At 38.0% G+C, this 15,046-nt stretch overlaps 1 protein-coding gene across 1 annotated transcript in view; it reads right to left on the reverse strand.

Moving 5' to 3' along the window:
- Positions 1 to 531: 531 nt before the first annotated feature.
- Positions 532 to 15,046, reverse strand: part of PTGER3 (prostaglandin E receptor 3) — a 179,854-nt gene continuing 165,339 nt past the window's right edge. Inside the window, exon 3 of the mRNA XM_055339661.1 lies at positions 532 to 666. Within this exon, the coding sequence (XP_055195636.1) occupies positions 646 to 666 (21 nt within the window). The 3' untranslated portion in view covers positions 532 to 645. The remainder of the gene's footprint in view (positions 667 to 15,046) is intronic.

Raw genomic sequence — 15,046 nt, forward strand, 5'->3', positions numbered from 1 at the left:
AAGAGACTGTCTTTCTTCCAGTGGATCGTCTTTCCCATGGAGTAAACTCTTATACATGTGAATATAAAAAGATGCATATGCCCTTTGACCTAGCACATCCACTCCTGCATATTTATTTTAGAGAAACTCATGCTGATGTGCACAAGCTAACATATACTCTAGGGATTTTTATTCTTTTCTTCCTTTTTTCTTTTTTTTTACAGTGCTGCTTATTATAGTGAAATAAAATAATTTTCAAAGGAAATCATGCCCTCTTCAAACTATGGAATACTCTATAACTGTTAAAATTAATGATCTAGAATTTTATGTTTCAATATGGATAAAACTTAAATGTAATTTTGAGTGAAGAAAACCAAGCAGCAAATCATACATATAATATGAAAACATGTATGTAAATATTTTAAACTTATAAAACAATAGGATACAAATTTAATAGATGGATATATATGTAGTAAAAATACAAAAACATGCATGGGAACAGTACATACCAACTTCTGGTGAGAGTTACCTTTGGGAGTGGGCATAGGGGAGAAAGTGAAAAGGAATGGGTTAGGAGGTACAGTTTTTCCGTGATATTTTTGTCTCCTTAACAAAAAGAAAGCTGAGGAAACTCCAGTGATGTGATCTTGGCAGCAAGGTCGATTTTTAATCTCCAAAAAATTCCTCCTGAAAAATAAACAAATTAGGATAGCAAATGAAAAATCCATTGACAACATCTAAATAAAACTAGAAGGAAAGATATTTTCATAAACTTCACATTATGAACACAAATGATAAATCAGCAGAATAAGAACATGATCGAAGCTGGGTGGCAGGAATAGAGAGAAATGCATGGGGACAACCCACCTACTCTACAAACCAGGTTTTTAAAATTTTCCAAAAAAATACCACTTGTAAGAAATAAAGACCCTACATATTCTGGGTGGAAACATGGGAAGACTTATCTGAAAATGACCAGGGAAACTAGGAAAAGTCCCCAGAGTCTCCAGTTTGCAAGTGAATTAAGAAAACTGCCCACAGGTATGAAAACCATCAAAAGTTTGAGCTAATTTCAATTTATAGTTAAGCGAGCATACAATTAAGCCACCAGTTTACTTCCATTTATAAGCTTTAAACGTATAAATTGCCCTGGGTAACATTGACATTTTCACAATATTAATTCTGCCAATCCATGAGCATGGAATATTTTTCCATCTCTTTGTGTCTTCCTCAATTTCTTTCAGAAGTGTTCTATAGTTTTCAGGGTATAGATCCTTTACCTCTTTGGTTAGGTTTATTCCTAGGTATCTTATGCTTTTGGGTGCAATTGTAAATGGGATTGACTCCTTAATTTCTCTTTCTTCAGTCTCATTGTTAGTGTATAGAAATGCCACTGATTTCTGGGCATTGATTTTGTATCCTGCCACGCTACCAAATTGCTGTATGAGTTCTAGCAATCTTGGGGTGGAGGCTTTTGGGTTTTCTATGTAGAGTATCATGTCATCAGCGAAGAGGGAGAGTTTGACTTCTTCTTTGCCAATTTGAATGCGTTTAATGTCTTTTTGTTGTCTGATTGCTGAGGCTAGGACTTCCAATACTATGTTGAATAGCAGTGGTGAGAGTGGACATCCCTGTCTGGTTCCTGATCTTAGGGGAAAGGCTCCCAGTGCTTCCCCATTGAGAATGATATTTGCTGTGGGCTTTTCGTAGATGGCTTTTAAGATGTCGAGGAAAGTTCCCTCTATCCCTACACTCTGAAGAGTTTTGATCAGGAATGGATGCTGTATTTTGTCAAATGCTTTCTCTGCATCTAATGAGAGGATCATATGGTTCTTGGTTTTTCTCTTGCTGATATGATGAATCACATTGATTGTTTTACGAGTGTTGAACCAGCCTTGTGTCCCGGGGATAAATCCTACTTGGTCATGGTGAATAATTTTCTTAATGTACTGTTGGATCCTATTGGCTAGTATCTTGTTGAGAATTTTTGCATCCATGTTCATCAGGGATATTGGTCTGTAATTCTCCTTTTTGGTGGGGTCTTTGTCTGGTTTTGGAATTAAGGTGATGCTGGCCTCATAGAACGAATTTGGAAGTACTCCATCTCTTTCTATCTTTCCAAACAGCTTTAGTAGAATAGGTATGATTTCTTCTTTCAACGTTTGATAGAATTCCCCTGGGAAGCCATCTGGCCCTGGACTCTTGTGTCTTGGGAGGTTTTTGATGACTGCTTCAATTTCCTCCCTGGTTATTGGCCTCTTCAGGTTTTCTATTTCTTCCTGTACAAGCTAAATGACAGAACAAGGAAGTATACAGAGAAACCTAGAATTTAAGGCATTCTATAGACAACTAATTCAGTTTCTACAAGTCAATGTCTGAGGGGGAAAAACAGGAAGGGTAGAACTTCTCTGAATCAAGAGACTTATAAGATGTAATCAAATGAAAGTGGGGACATTGTTTTGATCTTGATTCAAACAAATCAATGGACACATTTTCCAGACCATTCATAATTTGATTTTGGGCTTGGTATGAGATGATAGCAAGGAAACATTGCCAATTTTATATGTGATAATAATACTTTTGCAAAGGAAAATGACCATAATTTTTAGAGATTTATATTGAATCATATAGGAGTAAAATTATGCTGCCTGATATTCGCTGTAAAATACATAAAGAAGGAAAAACAGAAATTGCATTAAAAAAAAACAGGTCAAGTTATACAAAGCTACATTAATTAAAACAATGTAGTACTAGAATAAAAATAGATATATAAACTAACGGCATAGAACAGAGTCCAGAAATAAACCCTTTTACGTATGGTCAAATGGTCTGCAACAAAGGTGCCAAGACTACACAATGGGGAAAAGAAGTCTCTCCAACAAATGAAATTGGGGAAACTGGGTATTCACATGCAAAGGAATGAATTTGGATCCTTACATTAGACCATATATCAAAAAAAAAAATAAGTCAAAAGGGGTTAAAGACCTAAGTGTAAGACAGGAAACCATAAAACTACTAGAAGAAAACATAGGGGGAAAGCTTCATGACATTGAACTTGGCGATGGATTTTTGATATGACACCTAACGTACAGAAGCAAAAATAAGCAAGTGACACTATATCAGATTTTAAAGCTTCTGCACATCAAAGAAAACAGTCAACAGAGTGAAAGACAACCTTAGGATGGGAGAAAATATTTGTAAATTGTGTATCTGGAGTTTTATATTCAGGACACATAAAAAACTCCTACAACTCAATACCAACCACCACCACAACAAAAAACAGCTCGGTTTAAAAATGGGCAAAAACCTTGAATGGACACTTCTCCAAAATAAGCAAATGGCCAACAAGCATATGGAGAAATGTTCACCTCAAGAAATCATTAAAGAAATAAAACCTGAAATCCCAAAGCAAGATCACTTCACACACATTAAGATGGCCACTATCACAAACACAGAAGAGAACTAGCGCTGGTGAAAATGTGAAGATATTAGAAGCCTTGTACACCTTTGATGGGAATGTAAAATGGTGCAGCCATTGCAGAAAAACAGGATAGAGATTCCTCAAAACATTAAAAATACAATTATCATATGGTTCAGTGGTCCCACTTCTGCATATATATATATATATATATATATATATATATATATATATATAAAAGGACTGAGAGCAGAATCTCGAAGAGATATTTGCACAACCATGTTCATCAAAGCAGTATTCACAATAGCCAGGAAGTGGAAGTGATCCAAATGTCTATCAACCAATGAATGTATAAATAAATTGTGGGAAATAGATATATGGTAATATTAGTGTGAAAAAAAGATGGAAATCCTGCCACATACTACAACATAGAGGAACCTTGAAGACATTATGCTAAGTGAAATAAGCCAGTCATTAAAAGACGATTACTGTATGGTTCTGCTTTTCTGAGGTATCTATAAAAGTCAAATTCATAATAATAGAAAATTGAGTTGTGGTTACCAGGGGCTGGGAATATAGTGGAAATAAAGGAATGAGAAATTGTTCAAAGAGCATAGAGTGTCAGTTTTGCAAGATGAGAAAGTTCCCGAGACCCGTTCCATGTGCTATGGGACGTGTAATTCACTTAGCACTACTGAACTGCACACCTAAAAATGGTTAAGATGAGCGGGGGGGGGGGGGGGTTGCCTGGCTGGCTTGGTTGGTGGAATGTGAGACTCTTGATCTTGGGATTATGAGTTCAAGCCCCATGTTGGGCAGAGAGATTACTTAAAAATAAATCTTTTAAGAAATGATTAAGATGGTAAATATTATGTGTCTTTTCACAATTAAAATGTAAATCAAAAATTGAATGAATGTGACAAAAATCTGGTAATTGTTTTATCTTGGTGATTGGTATATATTATACTAGTAATTTTGAGTTTATATCATATTTTTTTCAGAAAAAAGAAATTTGAAATAAATATGGTAGTGCATTAACATCTGTTCATTTAAGGCGGGGACTCACTGGGTGTTTTTGTGTGCTTGGAATATTTTGTGAGTCAGAGAAGTGATGACTATAGAAAATTGACAACATTGGACCTTAAGTCTATTCAGTTCGAGTCTATGGGTCCCAATTCCAAATTAACATAGGAAAGGAAATCCTGTGCCAATCATCGTGACCAGTGGAGAAGATCTCTTCAAACAGGACTGTATGAAGGTGATAGCATCAGTTCCCAGAAAAGTGATCTGGGCTGTGAAGAAACTCTGAAAATGTTGACTATGGGCTGGAAGAGCAGGAAGGATTTTCACTGTAGATTAAAAAAATCCGACACAGACAGGTAGTTAGGCCTGGATGTCTCTGGCTATCACAGTTGGATGACACTATCCACCTTTGCCACTAAGAAATCCTGAAACTCCTATGCTATTTTTTTTTCACTTTCTTGAGAGAGGAAACAAACAAACCTTTGCATTTTTATGCTTGCACCGTTCCAAGGTACCTACTACTATGCCATGATAGCTAAAGGTAATAAATGATCTTTTCTTTAGGGAATGCTAGAAACTTGTCAGTCACATTAATAATCCAGCAAGATGACTCGTGAGCTTTTACACAGTGTTATTACTAACTACATAAAAAGAAGAAATTGAATGGACTTTCTTCAGAGACTTAGAACAAATTAGTTTAAGATTTGTGTGGAATCAGAAAAGACCCCGAATAGCCAGGGGAATTTTAAAAAAGAAAACCATAGCTGGGGGCATCACAATGCCAGATTTCAGGTTGTACTACAAAGCTGTGGTCATCAAGACAGTGTGGTACTGGCACAAAAACAGACACATAGACCAATGGAACAGAATAGAGAACCCAGAAGTGGACCCTCAACTTTATGGTCAACTAATATTCGACAAAGGAGGAAAGACGATCCACTGGAAGAAAGACAGTCTCTTCAATAAATGGTGCTGGGAAAATTGGTCATCCACATGCAGAAGAATGAAACTAGACCACTCTCTTGCACCAGACACAAAGATAAACTCAAAATGGATGAAAGATTTAAATGTGAGACAAGACTCCATCAAAATCCTAGAGGAGAACACAGGCAACACCCTTTTTGAACTCGGCCACAGTAACTTCTTGCAAGATACATCCACGAAAGCAAAAGAAACAAAAGCAAAAATGAACTATTGGGACTTCATCCAGATAAGAAGCTTTTGCACAGCAAAGGATACAGTCAACAAAACTCAAAGACAACCTACAGAATGGGAGAAGTTATTTGCAAATAACATATCAGATAAAGGGCTAGTTTCCAAAATCTATAAAGATCTTCTTAAACTCAACACCAAAGAAACAAACAATCCAATCATGAAATGGGCAAAAGACATGAAGAGAAATCTCACAGAGGAAGACATAGACATGGCCAACATGCACATGAGAAAATGCTCTGCATCACTTGCCATCAGGGAAATACAAATCAAAACCACAATGAGATCCCACCTCACACCAGTGAGAATGGGGAAAATTAACAAGGCAGGAAACAACAAATGTTGGAGAGGATGCGGAGAAAAGGGAACCCTCTTACACTGTTGGTGGGAATGTGAACTGGTGCAGCCACTCTGGAAAACTGTGTGGAGGTTCCTCAAAGAATTAAAAATAGACCTGCCCTACGACCCAGCAATTGCACTGTTAGGGATTTACCCCAAAGATTCAGATGCAATGAAACGCCGGGGCACCTGCACCCCGATGTTTCTAGCAGCCATGTCCACAATAGCCAAACTGTGGAAGGAGCCTCGGTGCCCATCGAAAGATGAATGGATAAAGAAGATGTGGTTTATGTATACAATGGAATATTCCTCAGCCATTAGAAACGACAAATACCCACCATTTGCTTCAACGTGGATGGAACTGGAGGGTATTATGCTGAGTGAAGTAAGTCAATCGGAGAAGGACAAACAGTGTATGTTCTCACTCATTTGGGGAATATGAATAATAGTGAAGGGGAATATAAGGGAAGGGAGAAGAAATGTGTGGGAGATATCAGAAAGGGACACAGAACATAAAGACTTCTAACTCTGGGAAATGAACTAGGGGTGGTGGAAGGGGAGGAGGGCGGGGGGTGGGGGTGAATGGGTGACGGGCACGGAGGGGGACACTTGACGGGATGAGCACTGGGTGTTATTCTGTATGTTGGTAAATTGAACACCAATAAAAATTAATTTATAAAAAAAAAAGAAGAAATTGAGTGATATTGTATTCGCAATGTAACGGGACAGATGGCAGCTCCACTTGTGGTGAACATAGCGCACTGTGTAACTTGTCAAATCACTAAATTGTACTCTTGAAACTAATCTAACGTTGTGTGTCAACTATATTCGAATTTAAAAAGAAAAAGCAAAGACTGATGATAACGTTAACATCAAAACAAAATTGCATTTCCTGAATCAAATAGGTCATAAATGACTACCAACCCCTACGACCGCTAATTACTGGGGAAATCTGCTCTAAAATTTTACACCGATTCTTTATTGTACGCTTTTTATGCTTTTGCATGGTTAGGAGAAGCTTCTGACTATGACCTATAAAGGTCTTTTAAAAAGTTTATTATTTACTGTTTATTTTGAAATACAGATTTATAACAAGTGGCTGTCGTGTAGAGTCCTTGGGGACCCTCATCTACTCTCTCCCAGTGGTGACATCTTGCATTCAGTATAGTACAAGGTCAAAGGCAGGAAATTTGCAGCAGGACAATGTTGCATATAGTTCTGTGTCACTTTGTCACTTGTGCGGATTCCGGTAACCAGCACTGCAGTCAAGATACAGGATTCTTCCGTCAGCTCAAAGGCCTACTAGTGTCCGAATAAAATGTAGAAAACTTTCTCTTTTCTTTCTTTTCCTTTTATTTACTAGTTTCAAAATGCCAAGTCAGACTCTTCTGTCCTCCAGCATCAAATGTGGGTATCTTGCCTCCCTTTCAGTTCCTTGACTTTTTTTCACTTGTAATAGAATTGTCCTAAATCCTACCTCTACATATGTTGAGATCCGCATCAGAAAAATATTGGACTTTCCACAGACGCTGCAAGAAGGAACTGCCTTCCTGCTGATGGGTAGCGGCAGCTCCCCAGCTGGCCTCGTGCTTCACCTCGGTGGGGATGGGACGGTGCCTCACGACTGCCAGGTGGGGACAGAAGCTCAGGTTCCCGGTGACTTCCACCCACGCTGGCAGGAGAGGCTCGCCACTGGTGAGTGAGGCTGAGAGTCCCACCCCCGCTGTGGCCTCTGTCCCCCGGGACAGCCTGGCAGGGGCAGCAGCTGAGGGCAATGGGACCTGAGCCGCATCTGTCCCCCGCTGTGCTTCTGCACCAGGACAGTTATTATCTAAGAACTTATCATCTTGCTAAGTTGTCCCTTTTCTTGCCCTTTGCTAGAAAGAACTGTATTTGGGAGGTTTTATCCGATCAGTTCCTGTGGCTTTTCCAGATGTGGCCTCTCCAGCACCCAGTCCATGGGCTGGAGTCAGAAGGGAAACCCGGGGAGCATCACGGCCTCTTGGGCTCCCAGGGCCGCAGGGGTCAGCCGCCCCCTCTTCACCTCCCAGTCGGCTTTCCTGCGTGTTTTCTGTATCGTGTCCAGGACTGTTACCTGCACTCAGGGGAAGGACTGGGGAGAAGTGCTTCTACTCCGTAGTGGTCCAGAACCAGACACCTCGTGAGGTTTTAGAACTTCATGAAGGTTAACCTTGTTCCAGGCATTTTTTTATTTGATTAAGCATTAAGCAGCGTTTAGTAGACTGTTCTTTGTCATCGCGTCGAGGACAGTAAGAGGCATGAGTTACGGTGCAGGAAGCACCCACACCAGCTCTGAAAGCTGAACTAATAAACTCAGCATGCGGTGACTAAGGTCAGCCACCCGAGAAGTCCTCTTCAAAGAATAACGTGGTTTCCTTTGGAAACCAGGAGCCACAGGGCTTGCCTGCGGCCTACACATGTACCAGAGCAACTGAAGGAAGAAATGAGTGAACTGATTAATGTGAAACCAATTTTAATAACCCAATTTTAATAATTTCCATTTCAACATCATGAAGTGAGAAAATGCCCTGAACCGAGGAGAGGACTTCCCAATACTGTCTGCTTAGACACTCTCTCCTTAGACAGAAAATTGTCCGCACTGGGCTCGCGTAAGTTGACTAACTCATTCCTTTCGTTCTGATTCCACGAAGAGAAGTAACTGTGCACTTATCTATTGGACTCCACGTCAAGTTCTCCGAGGAAATGAGCTGAGCAGAAGACTGAAACATCTGAGACCTGTGGCAACTGTGTTTCTCAGCATAATTCTTTAATTTGGCCTTCTCACCAGTGTCTCACGAGGAGTGATTAGTGTGAGCCAGTCCTTCATTTCCAGACCTTCAAAGCTGAGTAGTAGATGATGAAAAGAGGGGCCCAGAGCAACTTACCATCTCCTTCTGAGGCTCAGATGACCTTCCTAAGCACTATCTCTAAACTCCTTAAATTATTCTCATTAAGTTGTATATATAAATATTTAATAGACACACACATATATATAATATATATATGGGGTTTTATCTGGTCAGTTCTGTATATATATATACACACACACACTTCAAAACCAGGTGAAACTACATTGCTTTAACATGAACCACCCCTATTAATACCTAACAGACATTTAACTACAGTGAGCCAAGAACTACAAAGAAAAAACATCCTTCAAGATTAATATTCAAAAAGAGTATATGTTCCCCAAAGGTAATCTGACAATTTGGCAGCAATCATTCTTCCATTCAACAAATATTCACAGAGTGCCTTGGACTGTCTGTCTCAGGTTTCAGGATAGATCGGGAAAGGCGGCAGACAAAACTCCTGTCTGTGGCACTTACGTTCTAGAGAGTGGAGGCAAGGCAGAAGCAAGACATATGAGGCGTAAGGATGTTAGGAAGGGACACGTGCCATGGAAGAGAAGAAGTAAAGCAGGACTTGGAGAGAATGGAGGTTGGGTGGGAAATGGGTGGGATGTAATGGAAAATACAACAGTCCATCGAGGGGGTGAGATTTTACACGGTTGAAGGAGATGGGGATGTAACAAGGAAATCTCGAAGCATGGATGTAACAGGACATCTGAGGAGAAAGCCCTGAAAGAGAAAGTGATGGAAAAGATGGCCTCAGAGAGGTAGGGAGGGCACACAAGGCAACGGGGACATGTTTTGTCCATCTTTGAAAGTGGGTCTTGTGCAGACACAGGAAGCCACTGAATATATTCCTTTGGCCTTTTGTTTTGATACAATTTCAAACTTACAGCAAAGTGAAAAGTATAAGGAATAGTTTATTTACATTAACTGAATGTTTACATTTTCTCCCAATTGTTCTTGTGATTTGCATTCTCTGGGTAGATAGATAGATGACTTTTTTTTTTTTATCCTGAATCATTTGACAGTGAAATGGAGACAGTTTGTGACCCTTTACCACTGAATAATTCCATGAATATTTTCTAAAAACAAAGGCATTCTCTCTTTCTCCCCCCCACAAAAATAAATAAATAAATCTTTATTAAAAAAGAGGGAAGGGTGCCTGGGTGACTCAGTTGGTTGAGCACCGACTCTTGGTTTCTACTGAATTCATGATCTCCTGGGCTGTGGATCAAGCCTTGCATCTCACTTCACGCTGGGCACTGGTGGGGGGGGGGAGGTGTCTGCTTGAAAGAATCTCTCCCTCTGCCCACCCCCCACCCTGCACTCTCGTGCATGCACATGCCCTCTCTCTCTCTCTCTCTCTCAAAATAAATAAATCTTTTAAAAAAAATAAAAGCAAGGACATTCTCTAACTTAACTACAGTACTATTATCAAAATCAGGAAAACATATTGATAAACACTGTTATCAAATCTATAGCCTATATTCAAATTTATCGATTTTCCCAATAATATTCTGTGGAGCTTTATTTGTCTCTGTCACAGCCCTGGAATCATTCCTTTTTTTTTTTCTTTGAGAAGTCCAGGTTCCTTTTTTTGAATTTAAGTTCAATCAACCAACATATAGTAAGTACATTATGAGTTTCAGGTGTAGAGATCAGTGATTCGTCAGTTGCATGTAACACCCGGTGCTCCTATCACATGCCCTCTTTAATGCCCATCCCCCAGCCCTTCTTCCCCTCCCCCGCAACAACCCTCAGTTTGTTTCCTGGAGTTAAAGGGTCTCTCGGGGTTTGTCTCCCTCTCTGATTGCTTCCTGTTCAGTTTTCCTTCCCTTCCCCTATGATCCTCTTTGCTGTTTCCTATATTCCACATATGAGTGAAACCATGTGATAATTGGTTCTCTGATTAACTTACTTCGCTTAGCATAATACCCTCCAGTTCATCCATGTCAATGTGACTGGTAAGTATTCGTCTCTTCTCATGGCTGAGTAATATTCCTTTGTGTACATAGACCACTCCTTCTTTATCCATCATCTGTCAATGGACATCTGGGCTCTTTCCATAGTGTGGCTATTGTGGACATTGCTGCTGTGAACATTGGGGTGCAGGTGCCCCACCGTTTCACTACATCTGAATCTTTGGGGTAAATACCTACTAGTGCAATTGCTGGGTCGTAGGGCAGGTCTATTTTTAACTCTTTGAGGAACCTCCACACAGTTTTCCAGAGCGGCTGCACCAGTTCACATTCCCACCAACAGTGCAGGAGGGCTCCTCTTTCTCCACATCCTCTCCAACATTTTTTGTTTCCTGACTTGTTAATTTTCATCATTCTGACTGGTGTGAAGTGGGATCTCACTGTGGTTTTGATTTATGCTTCCCTGATGCCGAATGATGTTGAATGTTTTTTCATGTGTCTGTTGGCCATTTGTATGTAAGAAGTCTAGGTTCCTTTTAATGCAAAATGATAAATAGAAATCAAGATCTAAGTATTAGGTGTGCTCAATGCTGTCATAACTTTTAGATAATCTCAGTGAACATATGTAGTATATTACATGTACATGTAAACACACACGTATGCCTATATCTATAATCACTTCTAAATTTATTTAACTAGATAGGTAAATATTAAAAATCATGAGCTTATATTGATAGTTTCCATTTCCAATTCAATGCCATTGTTTCTTCTTTCTATGTTTATAACTTCATCTTAAAAAACTGCTCCCATTACTTTTACTATATTTACTCATTTGTTTAAGCAAGCTTTAATATTACTAACCCATATCATTGCAAAAAGCCAACCCATTAACTGAAGTTCAGTAATCTTTTAAAATTTTTTAAGGTAAAATTACATGCAATGAAATACGTAACTCTTATGTGTACAACTTAATAATTTTTGACAAAGCTTATGCCTGTGTAATCTTCAACCCCTCTACTTCTGCTAAACATGGAATGAAACCAGCCAGGGAACGGTCAAGAACATATGCAAAGAGGTTATTAAAATGACAGACCAGAGAGTTTTATTTATTTATTTTAAAAATTTGCTTTTTAAGTCATCTCTATACCCAATGTGGGGCTCAAACTCACAACCCCAACCAAGATCAAGAGTTGCATGCTTTACTAACTGAGCCAGCTAGGTCCCCCCCCCCCCCCGAGAATTTTAGTAGATCAAGGAGAGGGGTAAGGACATGGGGGCTGGATAGAGAAAAGGAGATAGAAGTGGATTTGAGATCCATGTGGGTTTGAAGGACAACGTGGGACATTTTCTTCTGATGTGTGTTATCTCTGTGACAACAGAGTGACACAATAGAGGTTTGTTATCAAAATATGAAAATATATTGAGAATTCATTTGCTTTTGAATAATCCTAATGGCTTCTTTTCCCTGGGAACAACTTTCTTGGGGCCGCTTGTAGATTGGGGCGTGCATTTATAAATTGCTTTCTACATTTGCTAATCTTAATATGAGTATATGAAATAAAAGAGAACACAAAACTTATGGTTATTATTTAGTTTAGATGGCAATTCAGCCCTTCCTAGAAGGATGCCATTCAGCTTTACAATTTTAACGAACAAATGCATCACATTCTAATGAGAGACTTTTGTCCTGAAGATGAACTGAGACATTATAGGGTCCTTTTTAAATTTTGCATTCTGAAATAATTATAGTCAAGTTATAAAGATCCCTCCAAGAATGTAATGTGAAATATAACTGTTTTCTTCTGTCTTGCTTAGGAGTGGACAGTATTAATTTTTCCAGTTTAAACAGAAATAATATGTCAAGATCTCTTTATGAAGCCAACAGATTCCATTCCAAAATTTCCATATAGGTTATTTAGTTTTAGACTTCAGCTAATAGAAAATATTTGCCTTGCTTACTTTAATATATACTAAAATATGTACCTATTCATAGTCTTAATTTCATTTATGTAATTCATATCATCCATATGAAAAATCCATCACAGATAATCCATGACTGGAGCTGCTATAAGTAAAAGTAAATTGTTGTCACTCACAACATGTAATTTCAACCTAGAGTTTACTGACAATAATTTTTGCTGATGTAGTCTCTTTATTGCTTTATTAAGGAAACTTTTATATTTGCATGACCAGACCATATGCTTGTATTTAAGATAGCCATTAAAAAAATGAATGGTAAAAAATAAATAAATAAATAAAATTAAAAAAAATTTAAAAATGAATGGTGCATGGACAGCTGGTATATTTTCTAAGTGGAACTTGGATTCTGTGACCTGAGGAAGTTCATTGAATCTCTTTATAGTTCACATCTCAACTGATAAAATGGGGTGATGGACGCACAGTGACCTGACCTTTTGGGTTTAGACATTTATTCAAAAGCAGATTCTTTTTTTTTGATGCAACATAGTATTTGGTTATTTCATTGCTCTATATGTATATAGAAAAGTATATAGAAGGATAAAGTATATATAAAAAGGGAACAAAGGTGAAATAAATGTACCACTTTTCAATTGTATGGCTCAAATGTCCCAGTAATTATAATTGAGATATAAACTGGAAGGTTTAAAAAATTTATTTTTTTCTCAGACAGACTTTCCAAAATTCTTTTATGCTCCAAAGCCTCTTTTTGGTGAGTGTGGTTTTTCTATTATTAATAAATACATTCAACACTGAACTTCAGCAAACAAAGGGGTGAGACAGTGGAGTTAGGAAGATATGCTTACTGGTGACTGTGGGCAAGTTTTGTTAATCTTTTTCAATCTCAGATTTCTTACCTGTAAATTGGAGGCAACAAAATCTATCTTGAAAAGATTGTAATGAGAATTAGGGCTAAAATGTAAAGAATTTAGTATTACTGGGGAAAGAGAAGGGACATAATAGAACATCTTCACCATTATGCCCTAGAGTCAGGGAGCCTGTGTTATCTCTCTGATATCTGAGTAGACTCAGCCAACTTTTGCTTTTCACCAGTAAAAAGCAATGCCTGTTTTAGCTATTTCAGAGTTATTAATATAGTGAAAAAATAATGAAATTATCTTTATTTATTGTAAAATGCTATAGAAATGAGTGAAATTAATGTTTTCTAAAGTTCTACTGGTGTTTTGAAATCACTAGGTGTTTTTTTTTTGTATTTTAATGGAGTTGCTTAGGTTGAAATTTTAAGAAATTACAACATGTCAAACATACACAGTCAAATGAGCAGTCTTTGTGTCATTCTCCATGCTTTTTTTTTGTTTTGTTTTTCTTAATCTCTTTAAAATTAGTTTCAGAGCTAGAATTTATTGATTCATCACTTACACATAACACCCCGTGCTCATCACATCACATTCCTTCCTTAATCCCCATCATCCAATTCCTCCATCCCACTTACCTCCCCTCCAGTAACCCTGTTTGTTTCCTAGAGTTCAGCATCTCTTACGATTTGCCTCCCTATCAATTTTCATTTTATTTTACTTTTCCTTCCCTTCCCCTATGTTCCTCTGTTTTGTTTTCTAAATTCCACAAATGAGTGAACTCCTATGATATTTGTCTTTCTCTGACTGACTTATTTCCCATAGCATTATACACTCTAGCTCCATCCATGTTGTTGCAAATGGCAAGATTTCATTCTTTTTGATGGGTAATATTCCATTGTCTATCTATCTATCTATCTATCTATCTATCTATCTATCTATCTGTCATCTATCTATCATCACATCTTCTTTGCTTTCTCATGTGGCTGATAAGCAGCATCACTAGAGTTGACCTGAGGCAGAACTGAGACTAGTCACTCTCAGCTGCCTCTTGGTGTCCCTGGCCTACCCTATGAGACCTGTTACCTGAAATTCCCTATTTTCATGCTGAATTTCATCCTCTTTCTCATTGCCTCTATAAGTTACATTTTGGAAAAAGCAAAGAGGAAACTAAATTATTAACTGTGAGCATTAAAAGAATGAGTCGTGATATAAAATAATGTCCTTTTAATACTTTTTGCAGCACATGATCATAAATATGGTCACTTTTGTAATAAATATTAGAGGGACTTAGCTATTTTTTCCCATATCCCATTCAATATCTTTAAGAAGCCCAATCTGTTATATTTGTATTAGCTTTCTCTTCTTCTATTATTTGTCAATGGCTTTACATGTGTGTTTTAAAATTATGTGACTTTATTTTCATGAAACTTTTCATCTGTTGCAAGATTTGTAATCGTACTTGTCACTATATTTATTTGACATTATCTT

This window comes from Nyctereutes procyonoides, unplaced genomic scaffold (assembly GCF_905146905.1).
Source record: "Nyctereutes procyonoides isolate TBG_1078 unplaced genomic scaffold, NYPRO_anot_genome, whole genome shotgun sequence".
NCBI classification, from domain to species: domain Eukaryota; kingdom Metazoa; phylum Chordata; class Mammalia; order Carnivora; family Canidae; genus Nyctereutes; species Nyctereutes procyonoides.